This window comes from Alosa sapidissima, chromosome 20 (assembly GCF_018492685.1).
Source record: "Alosa sapidissima isolate fAloSap1 chromosome 20, fAloSap1.pri, whole genome shotgun sequence".
Lineage (NCBI taxonomy): Eukaryota > Metazoa > Chordata > Actinopteri > Clupeiformes > Clupeidae > Alosa > Alosa sapidissima.
This window is the reverse complement of record NC_055976.1, coordinates 857,049-874,578: the sequence shown is the minus strand read 5'-3', so window position 1 is coordinate 874,578 and position 17,530 is coordinate 857,049. Positions and strand designations below refer to the sequence as shown.

At 39.8% G+C, this 17,530-nt stretch overlaps 2 protein-coding genes across 2 annotated transcripts in view; both read right to left on the bottom strand.

Annotated features, from left to right (window-relative positions):
- Positions 1-9,136, bottom strand: part of ids (iduronate 2-sulfatase) — a 28,594-nt gene extending 19,458 nt beyond the window's left edge. The window contains exons 1-5 of the mRNA XM_042074570.1: positions 8,920-9,136; positions 8,686-8,822; positions 8,412-8,592; positions 6,516-6,604; positions 2,932-3,132 (exon numbers count right to left, since the gene is read on the bottom strand). Of these exons, the coding sequence (XP_041930504.1) occupies positions 2,932-3,132; positions 6,516-6,604; positions 8,412-8,592; positions 8,686-8,822; positions 8,920-8,989 (678 nt within the window). The 5' untranslated portion in view covers positions 8,990-9,136. The remainder of the gene's footprint in view (positions 1-2,931; positions 3,133-6,515; positions 6,605-8,411; positions 8,593-8,685; positions 8,823-8,919) is intronic.
- A 2,879-nt stretch (positions 9,137-12,015) lies between these two features.
- LOC121694412 (olfactory receptor class A-like protein 1) lies at positions 12,016-13,045 on the bottom strand. Its single transcript, XM_042074573.1, has one exon. It carries the CDS (start codon positions 13,041-13,043, stop codon positions 12,087-12,089), a length of 957 nt encoding a protein of 318 aa, XP_041930507.1. The 5' UTR covers positions 13,044-13,045; the 3' UTR covers positions 12,016-12,086.
- Between the last annotated feature and the right edge of the window lie 4,485 nt (positions 13,046-17,530).

Genomic DNA, 17,530 nt, shown 5'->3' with positions numbered 1-17,530 from the left:
GCATATTAGTGGTGTGGCGTGTCTGTGGACATGTTATTTGCAGTCTAACGCCACCAATGTTTCAAATTTGGCATTACATCTATGCGCTTAACGTTTGAACCGTACACTATAGTTTAAACATTGAGGTATATTTGGAATCCTTGGATAAGGCCGAACTCAACGCACCCCATGACGCCAATATCCGCCATCTTGGACCTTCCGCCATATTGGATTTTTATCAAAAGCTAAACTAAATTTTCACAGGTCACAAAATTTCACAGATTTTCACGACTCTTGGCACAGGTGATCTTCAGACCAAGCCGCATAAAAGTTATTCCTTTGCGTATTGATATTTTAAAGCATTTGCCCGTCACAGCCAATAAAAATTGGACGGGACAGGAAGTGAACTTCTCAGTAAGGCTTTCACGCATCAAGACCAAACACATGGGCACATGGGCACAGGACCCAATTAGGAGGAGGCTCAAGAGGAGACTCAATTTGGTACATTTTGACCACTATGTACTGCTATAATCACAGGAAGTAGGATCATATCTCAGCAATGCCTTCACGTATCAAAACCAAATTTAGTACATTGACTTGAGACCCCATCCTGAGGGAGCACAATACATTTGGTGTCTTTTGACCACTAGGGGGGCGCTATAATCACAGGAAGCAGGTTCATATCTCAGCAATACTTTTACGTACAGTGGGTAACACTTGGAATTGTCCGGCTTCATGTGTGATTCTCACATGACCTCACGCGTGAATCATATTTCCCCAGTGAAGCTGCAATGACCCAAACAACCACCTGGTGCCACTTGTGAGCAGGGTTAGGAACGTCGGCTTTTGCCGCTTTGAGTTATGCGTGCCAGTATGCTATGGACCATGTATTTAGCCTACCCAACGTTTTTTTCAGTTGTTTCCACAATATCATAAACAGAAAATCTTCTGTTTGTAATATAGCCTACCGATACGCTGCTCCAAACGACACGCAGTCTCATGATGGAACCTGTTATTGTTTATGAAGGTGTCTTATTTTATGAAGAGGCATCTGGCTGTTTTGTTTATGTTTTTTTTTTACTTTCATTAATGGTTAAGCTCATGAAATTAAATTTTGACTGCTAAAAACACCATTTTAACACAGTTTTCGGAGGGACAGAAATACCAACAGAGAAAGCAGTGTCCGTCTTCTGTGGGGGAGGGGAGCTAGTGGCTGCGTTTTTAGCACGTCTTCTTCAGCGCACAAGTCAGCCTCGAGGGGGAATGGTAGGCTCCAGGCTACAAACAGCTTTTAATTTAGGCATGAGTATATACTCTTTTGATCCCGTGAGGGAAATTTGTTCTCTGCATTTATCACAATCCATGAATTGGTGAAACACACACAGCACACAGTGAACACACAGTGAGGTGAAGCACACACTAACCCGGAGCAGTGAGCTGCCTGCTACAGCGGCGCTCGGGGAGTAGTGAGGGGTTAGGTGCCTAGCTCAAGGGCACTTCAGCCATGGATGTGGGCATGGGAGAGCAGTGCTCAATCACTTCCTCCACCCAGGTACAACAGCCATACAAGGTGTGGCATGCGTGTGAGCTTCAGAGCAATACAAGGTGCGGCGTGTGAATGAATTAAAATTGGTGTGTCTCACTCATTGGGCGCCCTGTTTATGCCTATCTATATCTTCATATAGCCAATCTATACAAAATATCAGAAATTTGTATTGCATTAGGCTTACAGCCTTGTAGACAAGGCTACCAAATTAAAAGGTATGTGTTGTGGCGTGTGTCTTTCTTTCCTCCGATTGGAATTAATGAAATTACTGCACAAAGTGGAAAGGGGAAAAATTGTGAGATTTTGCCAAATTTGGTTTTACTCATTTTGAGTAGGCCTAAACTGTTCGCCAAAGGCCATCATCTCTGGCCCCAGCTTGATAAAAAAAGTAGGCTCCGATTTAGCCTAGTGTACTGTATGACTTCAACGAGGTGACCTTTAGAATCGTTCTGTAGCTTATAGTATCAATCATACTGTCGCTTGCAATGCCTCTGAATGCAGTCTGCTTCCCTGTCTACCGGTAATGCTACAGCGGACTTAAGTATAAGTATATATACTTTTTTGATCCCGTGAGGGAAATTTGGTCTCTGCATTTATCCCAATCCGTGAATTAGTGAAGCACACAGTGACGTGAAGCACACACTAATCCCGGCACAGTGAGCTGCCTGCAACAACAGCGGCGCTCGGGGTTAGGTGCCTTGCTCAAGGGCACTTAAGCCGTGCCTACTGGTCGGGGTTCGACCCTGATTTGACACGGAATGATGTTTTGTCTTGCTCTACAGGACCAGAATTCTGGAATATATACTGTATATACTATATATACTATATATATAAAATAAATGGACTTGAAGTGAAGTTTCTTAAACAGGTGTGGTGGGATATTCAGACATGTTTCTCTATGTTTCATAATAGCAATGCTCCAACATCATAAAAATCATAAAAATATAAATAAACAAATAAATACATTTGATGTTTGATGGCTAACCTGTCCGTCACAAACTAAGCCAGCAGTGGGAACAAAGGAAACAGATTATAGTAGAATTCCCACAACTCCAATTACCTATTTCAAAAACAATCATGACATCAACAATGTATGAGGTCTACTGTGAACTGGAGTTCGTCCTGTAGTTGTAGGAGTATTAAAAGAAAGTATAATTGGAACAATGGCACACCCATGGTTTTGGCAGCCGTCCGTTCGTGCGTCCAAAACCCAGCTGCTAAAAGTATAACAGAGTCTACAAGTACATGCTAAAGCAATGTAGGCAAAGTCTAAAAACAGATCTAAAAGCCAACATATTTGATCTATATCCACAAAGTTGCAGACTGTTGACAATAAGGGAAGTTATTTTAAAAGTTTGATTCCATAAGAAAAGCTCAGAACAACTCAGTTCTAAGGGAATACATACCTGAGGAATTCTGAATGGTATGTGTGGTTTATAGTATCCAACCGCCAAGAAAAAATTACTTTTTGATTTTTTCATTGACTTCAACAACCTTATTGCCTCCTCAGTATTCTCAATGTCTGGCAAGGTACTGAGTGGCATTTCCGTCACATTGACAGCACAAAGAAGGTTTTCATGCAGTTTGCCATCTGGGCCTTTGCAGACCTAGACAACAAAGAAATTATCAACCTGCTATGTATGAAGTAGAATAAATTAATTTCTTCATTTTACTGAATCTGGAAATTCTCTATTCTCTATGTCCATCAGTAAAAATTACCTTCAGCAGTTCATTCAAATAATATGGATCAATTATGATTAACTACATTGAACACAATAAAATACTTGCAATACACAGCCTGGTGCATTGTGTCTCAAAATAAGCTCTGACTGAAATTTGATGTTAAAATTTGAAAAAAAAAAAAAAAAAAAAACCATTTTGCAGATGTTGATAGAACAGAGGTTAAATATTATTATTATTATTATTATTATTATTATTATTTTTGAACTGTTTGAGATAAGCAATCATTTGTATACAGAACAGTGCTTTTTAGCTTTTCTGCTAATTGGATGACAATTTTTGAGCAGACAATATCAAATCAGAGAAAGAAGTAGGTCCAAGTTAATATCCAGAGGTTTCAAACTCTTGAGTGTCTGAAAAGCTAAACAAACCCCCTTTCTAGTAGGCTAATTCAAACATTATTTCTTATTAATGCATTCCTTGACATTGACATGTCATCCCTAAGTTAAGTAGTGCTACTATTGATTGCATACAATATATCAAGGAAAATATTTGAAAGTGATTGTCAAAAAATAATTTATTTTCATTAGGAATGTCCATAGTTTAATAGGAAGAGGAGGTATGCTAGCTTTCTAGCTTAGTGTTAATTGTGTTTGTTTGAAAGAAGATAAGGCCAAGGAAAGTGAGAGCTGCTTTATTTGTGACAAGTATTTGAAGAACACTGACAAGAACTCAAAGTTCACTCCTTTTCCAGACTCAGAGGATACAGTTAGCAATATTTTAATCTATGCTTAAAAGAGTGCTTAAGGTGACCGTTGTCATCACAGTTCAACAAAAGTAACTAAAAGTCGTTTGTTTTTTATTTTACTATATGTCAAATATACACAGGAGAGATGTTAAATTCCTAGTGCTGTAGGGTAGGGGATTTCACACAGCGGCCAATCAACAACAAAGCCTATTTACCATCAAATTCTTCTTCCAAAGCAATGACAGTCTATTGCTCTGCATCATTAAGGCTAATTTTGAAGTCGGTGGGTGTGATTAGCCAGGAAGTGGCGATATATATCTAGAGCACCACATCGTCAGAGCGGTTCAAACCAATAATTTTTTTGGGGCGGGCTTTGTGCAATCATGGACAGATGAGCAACAGTGCCTCGTCCATCACGTCACCTGAGCACGCTTAGGTTGATTTTTTTTGTTTGCAACAAAAGCACTGTCGCTAGAAGCTAGACATTTATATTTCGCTATCTCGTCTGTTGTACAAGATATTGACAGCACACTAAAAAACGACCAGATTGGTGCTGTCTATCTGATTGGTTAGGTCTAGCCAATTGACTGCCGAGGCATTTCTCCCACCTTTATCGGTTGAAACACGCCCCCATAATAACATCCCAATGGAGCAGTAGCAGACTCAAATTCTGACTAGAATTGAGTATGACTACGTCAGGCTACTGAATTATCAGTATAATGTGATCTACATATACTGCCCAGGTAGTACACAGCAAATTGTGTTTCCAGCTCTATTTGTACGGTAAAATGTACTGCAATACATCGCAATATGTATTATATTGCAACCCATGTATCTTGATGTCGCAATATGTATTGTGTCGTGAGATCCTTGCCAATACACAGCCCTACTTTTATGAACGATTTTGATGATGACTGAAGACTGTCTTTCTGGGCTCGCCATCACGTGTAAGCATCATATGATTTTAAAATTGGCATCATAAGCCGCTGCTCTTAAGAAACTGTTGCTATGCTTTCATGTAGCCTATTACTATGTAGCCTACTACCCTCATACAAATGGTTCTCCGTTTAAACTGGCATACTTTGTTGAGTTTATACATTTTGTTCAGTGTAGGTGTTGTTGTGCGTGGCTGGTATGTTGTTGTAGCTCTGTACTTCGTGCTAGTTGGGGAAAAGTACCCTACAACAAAATCCTTGAAGAAACGTTTCAGTAGATAGCATTTTGTTAGCTTACATTTTGTAAATTTTACTGAGAAATATGTCACCCTTTCCTGCCTCAGCTCCAGACCGTAACGGATTGGTCGGATCATTATATGCTACAAGACCAAAGTCAGCGCCCAATTCACTTCAACTGTAGGTCGTGAGCAAGAGGCAGATTCAAGAGATATTGTGCATGAAATCACCACTTTATTAAATGGCCAATAGTATAAACAATGTACAAGTTTCCTTCACTAAATCTACTTTTGCAGTAATCAGTAGACGGGCTCAGCAGCAACATCTTCTCTCTTTTCCTCTCTGGCTGAGTAGCACATACTTGCTCTTGCTCAATCTATAAGCCACACTCTACGCACTTAAAGGAGCCACACCACTTTTACAAATGTCTCTACAGTCTAGGGTGACGCATCATGTTTTGTTGCCCTATCAGATTTTAGTGAGATAAAATAGTCCAGCTGATAATTAGCTTAATTAAGATGTGGAAACGGTGCCAGTGTGGAGACTTATTTTAGACAGAATTGTTTATATATCTTTGGTTTGAAATAGCCCATTATACATTTTATTTGATATTTTTTATTATTTATTTTAGGCTTTTGTAACAACCAAAACAGAAAATGCTATCAGCAAGTACACAAATGTAAAATACTTGTACTTGGTTTGAAAAAAATAGCATCAGTGCATCCTATAAACATAAAATAGGCCCTTAGAGTGTTCATGGTATGCAAATTATGCAGCGTTTAAATGGGAACTTGGCAACAATTTCAACGTAATAACCCGTTTAGAAATCATTTGGATGGTTAAATGACCTGTTCCGGTGAAAATGGTGACTTTCCCCGCTGCGCCTAGCGTCCCCAGGCGGAAAACCAACCTTGCAACATTGAGACTACCGTCCCGGAAAGAGAAGTGAGAAACAAGAAACTAGTTTTAAATTGTGTTTCTTACCTTGTAACATCCACATAGTTCTGCCAAACTTATGCTAACCGTTCGCTAGCTTGTAAACAAATCCATGTGCTTTATTGTTACCTTTTCCCACAGTTTGAAATAGCATAATGCACAATTTCTCCAGCAGAGGGGGAAATCCTGCCAAGTTTCCCTTTAAGTCATGACCTCACAAAATTGTGAAAATGGAAGGGGAAACTTTTAAGACAAAGTGGAATATATCTACCTCTATATCTATCTATGCTATTATATTTTATTTCATACTCATGTCTATATCTACCTCAATTATAAATATCAATTAAAGCAACAAAAACATATATTTTAATATCAAAATTCAGCAGGAATACACAAGGCACCAGACTAAACAGGGGTAGTTAGGCCTAAACATTTGGGCAAGCCTGACACTGACCTTCCTCCTTTCATAATGGAAAGAGGGAGGATGATACGGTGGTACAGACCAGCTGTACGGGTAGTCATCCGTGTGGTTGGAAACAATGCCTTTAGGATAAGCACACAAAGCGGCGGTTTTCAAGCAGCCAAAACACAAGTCATAATCCACTTGAGAAATGTTAGAAACAATACAAAATGTAGCATCAGCGTTCTAAAGGATATCAGGTGGGGTAGAACACAGAAGGGCAGCATGCATAGGACAGTACACAGCAGTATGTAACACTAGGGAGCCAAAACATTAAGTGAAATTTTACTGAGAGAGACAGTGCAAAATAGTCTAGTTAATAATTTGTTTAATTAAGATATGGAAGGCTTGTTTTAGACAGAATTGTTTTGTTTATTTTTTTTGTTTGAAATAGCCTGCCATTATATTTTATTTCATACTCATTATTATTTATATTTATTTTAGGCATATTGTAACAATCAGAGCAGAGAAGAAAATTCATTGCAATTTTATGCTAGTTATTTTGTGGTAGAAATATCGGTACTCGGTATCGTGATAATGCTCTAAAACCGATTTCAGTAAGAAACAATCCCTCCCACCCACATGCCGATAGGGCACCTTCAGTCACATGCTGACCCTCCCAACGTGCAGGACTGAACAATGCAGGAAGTCTTTTCTGCCAGCTGCCATTAGACTGTTAAAGCTGCAGTTGGCAAGTCTGACAGATTGAGGGGACTTAGCCAAAATGTTGAATGTTTACAACTCTCATGCCCCTCCCCCCCTACCACCGAGCACCCTCATATCAAGTTTGTGCTCGTCAGTGCTCACCAGACTGTGATTGACAGTCAGATCTCACACAGCCCTGCTCTGATTGGACCAGAATAACCGGGAGCTGTGGATTTTTGCAAAACAAATAGCAGGCTCTAGGTGGAGGTAGAACTGTGTTTCTTTCCCTAAAATCGGCTGATTTATGTTGTTCTGTCGGAGCATAGTGTCGATTTCAGTGAATATGATAAAAAAAATCTTGCCAACTGCAGCTTTAACTGTAGCCTACAATAACATTGAATCCTATGCATGCATGTAGGCTACAAGTATTTTATCTAGGGGTCATTCCATGTCAATTCAACCAGGGCCCACGCACTTAAGTCTTAAAAAATTACCAGGTGTACCCATGTTACCCAGGAGACACACTGTAAAATGAATTTTATGTAAGATCAATACTTTCCAAGATACAGCCAGTTTTACGGGGGGGGGGGGGGGGGGGTCGATTTTGTTCGGCTTCTATTTTTGTCAAAGTTCACAAGCCCAAAGCACAAGAACTAAACCATGTAGGAGGCTCAAATTTTGCAATAGGAATAGTATGTAGCAAAATCGTCACGTTTGTTTTGGATGATCCTGCATGGTCATAGCTGTCCCTCAAAGTTGTCCAAAGTCCAATCAAAATTTTATTGGAGTTTTTGGCTGGGCTCTGTTTAGGCCTTCAGAAGACATATTTGTACTCAACATAGGCTCTTGATTTATTTTCCTTACTGAGATGAGTAAACACTCTCACAAAAGGCTATCGGATACATTTTTAACCTTCTATTTATTAATTTCCATTTCCTGTAGCCTACAGGAAACAAGTAACTTATTTCCGATATGTGTGCTTGTATCAATGTAGCCTAAAGAGTGTATGTAGTGTTGGATGTAGGCCTATAATGTAGTGTGTGTGATCCTTGTCTGACTGAATGTAGTTGCCGTAACCAAGTATCGCTATATTATATTCATATGTTCTCTTAATGGAATGAAGTTTCCATGAAAGCTCAAATGCAGGTTATTCCGAGCACTCCATGCCAAAGGCCGGAATTATTTTCATTCTGAACACAGGTTGATATGGATTTAGGCCTACAATGTGAGCATAAAAATGTTTACCTGGATGAAATATCTTTCCAACAGACAAGGTAGTATACCCATGGCTTTTGAAGTACTGAGGGAGCGTGGTGTAATTGCCCGAATGGACTCTCCAATAGAAATTTGAGTTATCATACAATTTCGTAGTGTCTGGCCTTCGACTTGTTAAGATTGATGTTCGACTGGGTCCACATAATGCTTGCTAAACAAAGAAAGAAACAAAGAAAGAAATGAGACTCGGGTCCAGCCTTAGCCATGACACCCTCCTACCTACATAGTGGGTTCGCACACTCACCTGAGCGTATGCATTGAAGAACACTTTGCTTTTCGATGCAAGTTGATCAATATTTGGCGATTTTACTAGTGGATCTGAGTAGCAGCCCAATGATGGTCGCAGGTCATCGGCCATAATATAAAGCACATTGAATTTGTCTGAAAATGGAATATATAGTTGATGGAAATGAAACAAACAAAAGCTTCGATTAGGCTGCAACGTGAACGAGCGTAGGCTACTTTAATCTAGGCCTACCTCTTCCCACAACTTCCAACAGGCCTATGCATATTACAAAGAGACGTGGCAGAGTCATCTTCAAAAGCATCGTTGTTGTATTCTACGTTGTTTGACGTCAATACTCATTTCCAATTTATTCCTAAAATCGTATGCTGACTTCTTCTTCTTTTGTCATTGGAGTTTACTATGTTAGACAAGTACTGCCCTCTGCTGCATATTTCCATGAAGCACAAAACTTTTGTTTTAAATATCATGAACATGCCCCCAGAGTGTAGCGCTCTATCGCTGTAGCTGCCTGCATGTCTGCTCCTTAGCTGTTGGCTGCAGCAACTCGAGCTAGGTAAAACCGATTGTTGTAGTTTTTTCCCATACCGACAGTAGGGTAGGCTAATCGGTGACCTCGAGAACGGAGATCTATGTGAAATCGCCAGAATTCCCTTTGCCCTTGTGTTGTAAACGTAATATTATGCAACACCTCTTAAAATGGTCTATAGCAGTGTTTCTCAAAGTGTGGTCCGCAAGCTATCCCAAGTGGCCCGCGAGCAGACGTGGTAAAATATAATAGATGAGTTGTTTGCCATATTGAACCAACTTGTATGTAAATCCAAACAGTTCTGCAACGCTGCCTATATGTAAGCTATACCAGTTTAAATCATATGAATCCTCTGACACAATAAGCAAGGTGCAAAGACAATAAGCAAGGTGGTTCAGTGAGTAAGCTTATTGTGTAATAAACTGTTGAAGTAGGTCTACTCTTTAGCTAGGTGGTCCGTGAGGTTTTTTTTTTTATTGATTAAGTTGTCCTTGGTCTGAAAAAGTTTGAGAAACACTGGTCTATAGGCCTACTTGCCGTTCCCGGTGCTATAGCCTACTTGATAACGTGCCCTCTATGCTGCCTCTACTTGACAGTTTACTAAAGGGTGTCATTTCCAATACAGAATGCAGTGGAATTCAATGTTACATGTGTTAAATGTTTAATTAATCTGAGAAAGAAGTGCCAACATAAGTGCTCCTCTAGAGAAAAAAAATGGGATGCAGTGAAGTAAAGGGTGTCCCTACTTGCATCAATGCAGGGAAGTTTCCTAATGGATGCCCCTGCAGTGAAAAATATGTGGTATAGGTGTCCTTACAATGGGATAAACTTGAAGTTCCTTACAGGTGCCTTTCTGATGCAAGAAAAAAAAAAACATGAAGTGCCCTCTTAGATAGCACTGTGGCACTATGAAGTGCCCTTTCAATGGAAGGAACAAATCCCAGTAAAATGAGTCTTCCTTATGCCCTCTAGGGAAGGTTTTCCCAATGTCAGTGCCATTATGTGTGTCTAGGGTACCGCCAAATACTTTTTTCTGTATTTTCTGCAAAGAGTAGATCAGTTCAGTAGAAATATCTAGCTGATATTTTGATGTTCTCATCTGCACTGTCCATATTTTCATTTTCAATGGGCACTTTAGGCCAGGGCATTCGGCGTTAAAATAATAACATGAGCAGTCAAGTGACAGGAGACCCTCAGACCCTATCTCACAATGGAAAAGAAAAAGAAAGTGGGACCAAATTCCAAAATAAAAATATGGATCTTGATCTGTCTAAATAATCATGTAGGAGAACTGAGATACAAGGTATTTCACACCATTTATGTGATATGTCTTAATTGGACCCCTCAATCGCTATGTTATTCGTCCCTGATATCTTGAATTTCCCCTTGGGGATCAATAAAGTATCTATCTATCTACAGTGTTTTCCATACATTGACTTATTTGTGGCGGCCCACCACAATATCAACATTGACCACCACACAATGATTTTCCTGGTTGTACTAAATTGTGCTTAAATCTGGTTAGAATCATAACCGTGCTGCACTAATTTGTTAAAAACTGTTGCATTCGAGTTAATTCTGCATACCACCACAAATAGAATTCAATTCAATCAATCTATCTGAATGAGGCCCTTTAGTCAAATAACACAGGTCATGCTGTGATGTGATAATAATGTGTGATAAACATGTGTTGTAATTGGCATCTTTTTTCACAGCAAGATACCTTGAATATGTTGATGGTTATGTTATGTATTGTAAATCTCAATCTGTCCATTTCTTTCCACAAAACCGGTGGTTATGGGGTTATTTTTCAAAATGTTCTGAGGGGGCACAGTGGCTCATGCTTGACACATCATATCATTTTGCGTGAGGTTGGGGCCCCCAAGTTCATATTCTCTGTAATTTGCGTGTAAAATGGCCTGTTTATTCCAGCCGAAGAGGTGATGTGCCGTATCATCAGTAATGGACGTCTCTTAAAAGTGATGCGTGAGTGTGCATGACATCTCATTTCTCATATCTGCCTCTCCTTGATTCCTACATCCTCCTTATATTCCTTCCTCGTTTTCTTTACAAAATGCATTAGAAAGAGGGGTTAGGACACAAGGAAGGAAGGAATGAAGGGAGGGAGGATGGACAAATGTGATGCGATCTGGGAAATACCTTGACATGGTGCAATTTTAACTTATGATTCTGATACCATCCTAGCAACATCCAAGACTTTGGGAGGATGGTATACAGGATTTTGATAGGGGACAGTGTCCAGAATGTTGGCAGGATAGTATTAAAATCTTAATATAATAAGGATTTTTGAGTGCACCATGTGAATGGTTTTCCTAGATCGCATCACAAATAGAGAAATTATCTGCAACCACAGACCTCGAGAAGGGGAAAGAGGAGGGGGCAGGGGGTTTACGTTCGGACCTTAGGTCTGCCTACTGGAGCGGCGAATAATGCACAACTAACACAATTAGTGGGCTAAAGTCAATCACACCATGAATTGTCTCCAAAAAGTACATTTCATTCATTAAATTGTGAATACATGGTTATAGTTTCACATAGGCTACATGTTATTTGTCTGGATTGGGTGAAATTGTTAAAAAAAAAAAAATACAAAAAAAAAAGAAAAATCTGCACACACCAAAGGGAACTGGTTTAGTCTTGTTTACACAGGCCAAGAAGTATGACAGAAATATGAATTTGGTTTAGGCCTAATAGTGCTTAATAAGGTTTGTATACTGCAGAGTGGCCTAGTTCAGTTGGGTAAAAAGTGTCACTAAAGTACATCATGACAACACATTTCTTTGTTTTACAGAATTATTTTCACATCTCACATATATATGTTTACAAATATGGGCAAAAACAGGACAGCTTGTTAGCTGATGGTCTCCCTAGAATCCTGAGTATTAACAGAAGGCTGCTCCCGATCAATTCCTGTTGTACACATCATTCGATTCCTGACTTTCTTGTTGGATGTCATAATGAGAAAAGGGCTAAGAGAGGCATAACAGGATGAGAACCATACTCGCATGTCTGCCACCACAGGGGGCACCTGATCCACTGTCAGCATGTAGATCCAGATAATATTGTCTATGCCAAAGAATACCGTATATAGTGTCACTAGTGTGACCACTGTCTTTGCTGCACGTGTCTCCATGGCTGCACTGGCCTGACTTCGTCGTATACTACGTGCCTTTTGGGCATGATGATGGAGTACCACCAGTATATAACCACTGGAGCCAAGCATGAGTCCTACAAAGACAAAGTCCCGGACTGACACAGCTACCCCATTGATCACATATGATAGGTTATCACGGAAATCCACATAACAAAAGCCAAGGTTGAGTGTGAAAGCTGGCACTGTGCCATTCCGGGGTGCAATGGAAAAAAAAGGTGCAGCAATGCACACAGCCATGTTGATAAACCAGAGTACAGCAAATGTGGGAATGACAAGGCCAGGGAGCCTTGTCTTCAGTCTTACCCAACAAGACCCAGCTGGGGCCAACATGACAGCCTGGAAGACACTGAGCATGCAGGTGATACAGACAGAGAGGGCACGGGCAATACGGTAGGAGTAGATGACCACCTTGCAGCCAGAATCATTCAGTAAGTTACGTAAGCCAAAGACAGTCATGGTCTGGGGTACACAGCGAGTCAGCAGTAACATCAGGTTGGTAAAGGCCAGATGGCACAGGATGATGTCCACAGGTAACAGATGTGGTTCTAGGCACACAATGTGAGTGTAAGCCAGCAGCACCAGAACATTTCCCAGAATGCCTAAACCTGTCTGCAAGAGGAAGGACACTCCCTTGATGGACAAGCACAGGTCCATGGGTAACAGACCCAAATGACCTAAACAACAACGATAAAAAAGACAAATTTAAAAGAAAATTGAGAGCAATAAATGCTTTTATTTTACGGCAATCTCTAAATATGCACAGGGCTTAATCAAAAGTCTAATATAGTTTTAGTGACTGCCTGTGACTCCTGCAGACTCAACACTGACATACGCAGAGCCTAATTTTATAGTCTGTATCATACTATGGGGAATAGGAGGTTCAGAAACAAGTGTGGAAAACAAAGGTTGATTGACAATTAAAAACAAGGGTACAATGGAGAGATTGTGCAGCTGCTATGGTAACCTGCGTGTGATAGGGATTGGTAGCAATACAATGGAAAATCTGTTTACTCTATGACCACTAGGCAAGGCCCTGTTCTTCATCTCATCAAGAGCAATATTATTAGTGAGAATAAATCCTGTATACTACAGATTAATAAATAACTCAGTTGCCAATCAGTAACAGAAAACTGTAAGGAAGGTTGTCAAAAGTCCTCTGCTTTGCTGTTAAAGGTAAACTATGCAGTATTGGCAATTTACTTACTGTTTTCTCGGTTTTTGCTTTTTTTTTCGCTGGCTCTGTCATGACAAACGTCTGAGAAACTCCATCGCTACCTTTTTCTAGCCGGTGCCTGGCGTGTATGTGTATTTGAATGCAGTAAAGCAATTTGTTACACTTGTTATACTTCCTGACACTGAGGCCGTCGGCCCGTTGGCCCACAGTTGCAAGGGTGGTTTTTCCGCTCACAGGCGCTGGGGGGAAGCGAGACGGCCACCATTCAACCCGAAAAAAGTCATATAACCATTCCAAGGACTCTGAAGCTGTTAAATGAAGGTAAATCTAAAAAACTTGTATATTAAGCAAAAAAACCTGCATAGTGTGCCTTTAATATTGTTCCACCTTGCATGCAGGTGACACAGACAAAGAAGGCATGGCAACATGGGTGGAGTAGATGACTGCAACCAGTATCTTTATACGTAGGTTATGTAAGCCCAAAACAGTTCTGGTAACAACAGTGGCCTGCATTGTTTGATGGGGTGGGCTTGCTTTTGCCCACCAGCCACTGGTAGACTTTAACATCAGACCAGTACTGCAACCACTCCGCCTTTCTCCTCTAGCTCTGTGGGATTACATCTCGTCTGAACTATGGCGCCTGCTACAGTAGATGAGGACATACTTGAGCAGGAGAATGCTTCACTGTAGCTGCGCATCAGCTGCCTTCAGCAGTTTAAAGCTGTATTGTCCTCCCAAATATCCGAGGTTATCTCTGACATAATAATAATCTCTCTGAATACTGAATACATGAATTCCACCTTGTGCCACGTAGACCTTCATACCTTTTCAAAGACGTTTTTGTCATCATTTGTTCTTTGGTTATAATTAATAGCTCCTAACTAATGGAGTGGTCTCCTCCAGTTTAAATCATGTTATTGTTCAACCTCAGCTTAAGAAGCCCAGCCTTGACCCTAATGACCTAAACTCTAGGCCTATCTCTAAGTTACCAATTTTCTCATTAAATTGTGAAGACCAGCTGCCATTATGCTATAATACAGACAACAATACTGTCCTACAAAGGCAAAAGACCAGAATGTCAAACTGAGACAAATGTATTATAGGTAGAGCAATGAAAATCTGGTGACTTGTTTCCCTGATGAAGAAATGTGTGCATATACTGTACAAATTCTTGTGCTCAAAGTTGACCTTTGACCATTATTTGTCAGATACTGTACTCTGCCTTTGTATTATGTACTAAAAATAAGGAGTCGTGGAAAGGCAAAAGGCAGTAACTGACATATAATCAATATTTGCTTACCACCATATAGAAGATCATTAACTGAACACCTTCGTTAAAGTCTAATGATCATGGCATTTGTGTTAGATGACACACAATTACTTAGTTGCTATCCAGTGCTGGGAGTGCATTCAGTTGGAGTCAATGCGTAGACTAAAGAACTTTAATTTTGTGTGCAGTAAAACCAACAGGGTGACTGCAGGTAGGTGACACAAGAGTGTAGGCTACAGTATGAATAAAAACAACAACTATCTCTGTTAACCACATGAATTCCAATACAAATGTCAAGTTTTTGCCTGAAATTGCACTGTGCCTATTTACAAGGACATTGTTCCCACCTCTTTTGGGGCCTACCATCAAATGTTTGACCTAGAATATAATTTTTTCTTTCTGCCAGATTACAAGCATCTCTGAACTGACCACATTTCAGCCCTCTAGGTCACTTGATATTACTTAGAAACACAACTGAGCCCTAGCACCTGGGGCCTCATTTATAAAGCGTTCTTACGCACAGATTTGATCTTAGACCGTGCGTACGCTCAAATCCATGCCAACGCTCAGATTTATAAAAAACATCTTTGACGTGGAAAAGTGCTTATCTCCACGTCAGGTTCAAACTTGACGTACGACCATTTCCTTGTGGTAATGCCGGGGTACTGCAAGTAATCTGAGGTCTAAGTGCGATGCATTTTCAAAATTCCAAGACCAACGATCTCATGTCTTTCTTTGCCCTATTCATGATTAATATCAGAAGATTTTTAAAGACGTTTTTGGACGCAGCTTAATGTTTCATGGTTTGGCATAAAACTGCTAATGAGAACTATAGCACTTAAGAAAGTGAAAAAACGTATAGCTTACTTATTTCATAATATCTATAAAAAAAAAACACCAAGACCTATGATAGAATGATTAAAACATTCTTACAGGTGATCTAGTGTATTTAGTCTTCTCACCAATCTAATATTGACCATAAAATGTCCAATTGCCCTCGTTTAGGAGAGGAAAAGTACATTTGTGCCAGGGATGTAGTGGTAAAATAAGAAGTGGGTGAACTATGAATTCTGCAATCTCGGTGAGGTGGACTGCGCTATGCGGTATCGGATTTTTAAAAAAGGCATTCGAACATGTTTGATAATGGTGGATGGTTGCAGTATTGGGAATAGGCCTATAGGATAGTATTGGATAATACAGTTTTGAATGTTAAAAGTGAATAAACTCTTTTGAGAGGTGGATAAACTCTAATAAGAGGTGGGTAGGCCTAAACTCTATTTCTGAAATGTCAGAGGTAGATAAACTGCGTTTACTCGCGTTTAGCCTCCACTACATCCTAATTTGCGCTCATAGGCCTATTCCCTAGCAGTAACAGAAAGGTAATATTTGAATGTAAGCTATACAATGTAGGCTATAGATATTTTATTATTTGTATTTTATTATATCATATATAGCCTACACAACAAAGAAACAGAAGTTATCCTCTGAAAGCAGGGCATCTTCATATTTAGTGTTGCGTCGGAGTTGCGTAAAGAGGTGCAGAGCGCGCACCTGTTTGCTTTTTTTGACTGGCAGTGCCCAAGATCAGATTACAATACGTGAGTTGAATAATGTAGGCTAAAATATAAAGGTAAGCCTAAAGCAACAATAAAGGACAATGTTTAAGCCATTGGACATTATTGAAAGAAAACGATAGCAAAGATATGCAGAATGAATGAATAATGACTGGCGAATTAGGCTACTTTTTCAGCAAAACATAGCCTATCCTAAAAGAAACGTTAAGCCTGCATGACATTTCACGCTTATAATTTAGTCCTCTGTTTTGTAGGTTAAATCAGCATATTACCCTGGGTCATATTGGAAACGTACAGTAGCCTACTGTACCATAACGTACATGATTATGCTGTAGGCCTAGAGGTCTTTCCTTCATAAGCTAGGCCTACCCATTTTATGGTCAATATTAGATTGGTGAAACACTAAATATACTAGATCACCTGTAAGCAATTTCAATCATTCTATCGTAGGTCTTGGTGTTTTTTTAGATATTATGAAATAAGTAAGCTATACGTTTTTTCACTTTCTTAAGTGTTAAGTTATAGTTCTCATTAGCAGTTTTATGCTAAACCATAAAACATTGTTCAAGCTGCGTCCAAAAACGTCTTTAAAAATCTTCTGATATTGATCATGCATATGGCAAAGAAAGACATGAGATCGTTGGTCTTGGAATTTTGATCGCACTTAGACCTTAGATTACTTGCAGTACCCCGGCATTACCACAAGGAAATGGTCGTACCTCAAGTTGGAACCTGACGTGGAGATAAGCACTTTTCCACGTCAAAGACGTTTTTTTATAAATCTGAGCGTTGGCATGGATTTGAGCGTACGCACGGTCTAAGATCAAATCTGTGCGTAAGAACGCTTTATAAATGAGGCCCCTGGTCTTGTGAAGCTGTGTGCAAAAGTAGATCAATATAGAATATTCTAACTGAGAATGCCTCCAGATCTAAAATTAAAGCTTAAGTCATCAATCGTCTTTAATCGTACCCAAAGTGCTCCACAAACAAAGTGGAGAAGCTGCGTTTATCCATTATACCCCCAAACTATGGAACACCCTGCCTCTGTACATCAAGCAGGCGAGTTCAGTAAATATTTTTAAAAAAGATCTGAAAACATACCTGTACAGGAAAGCTTTTAGTT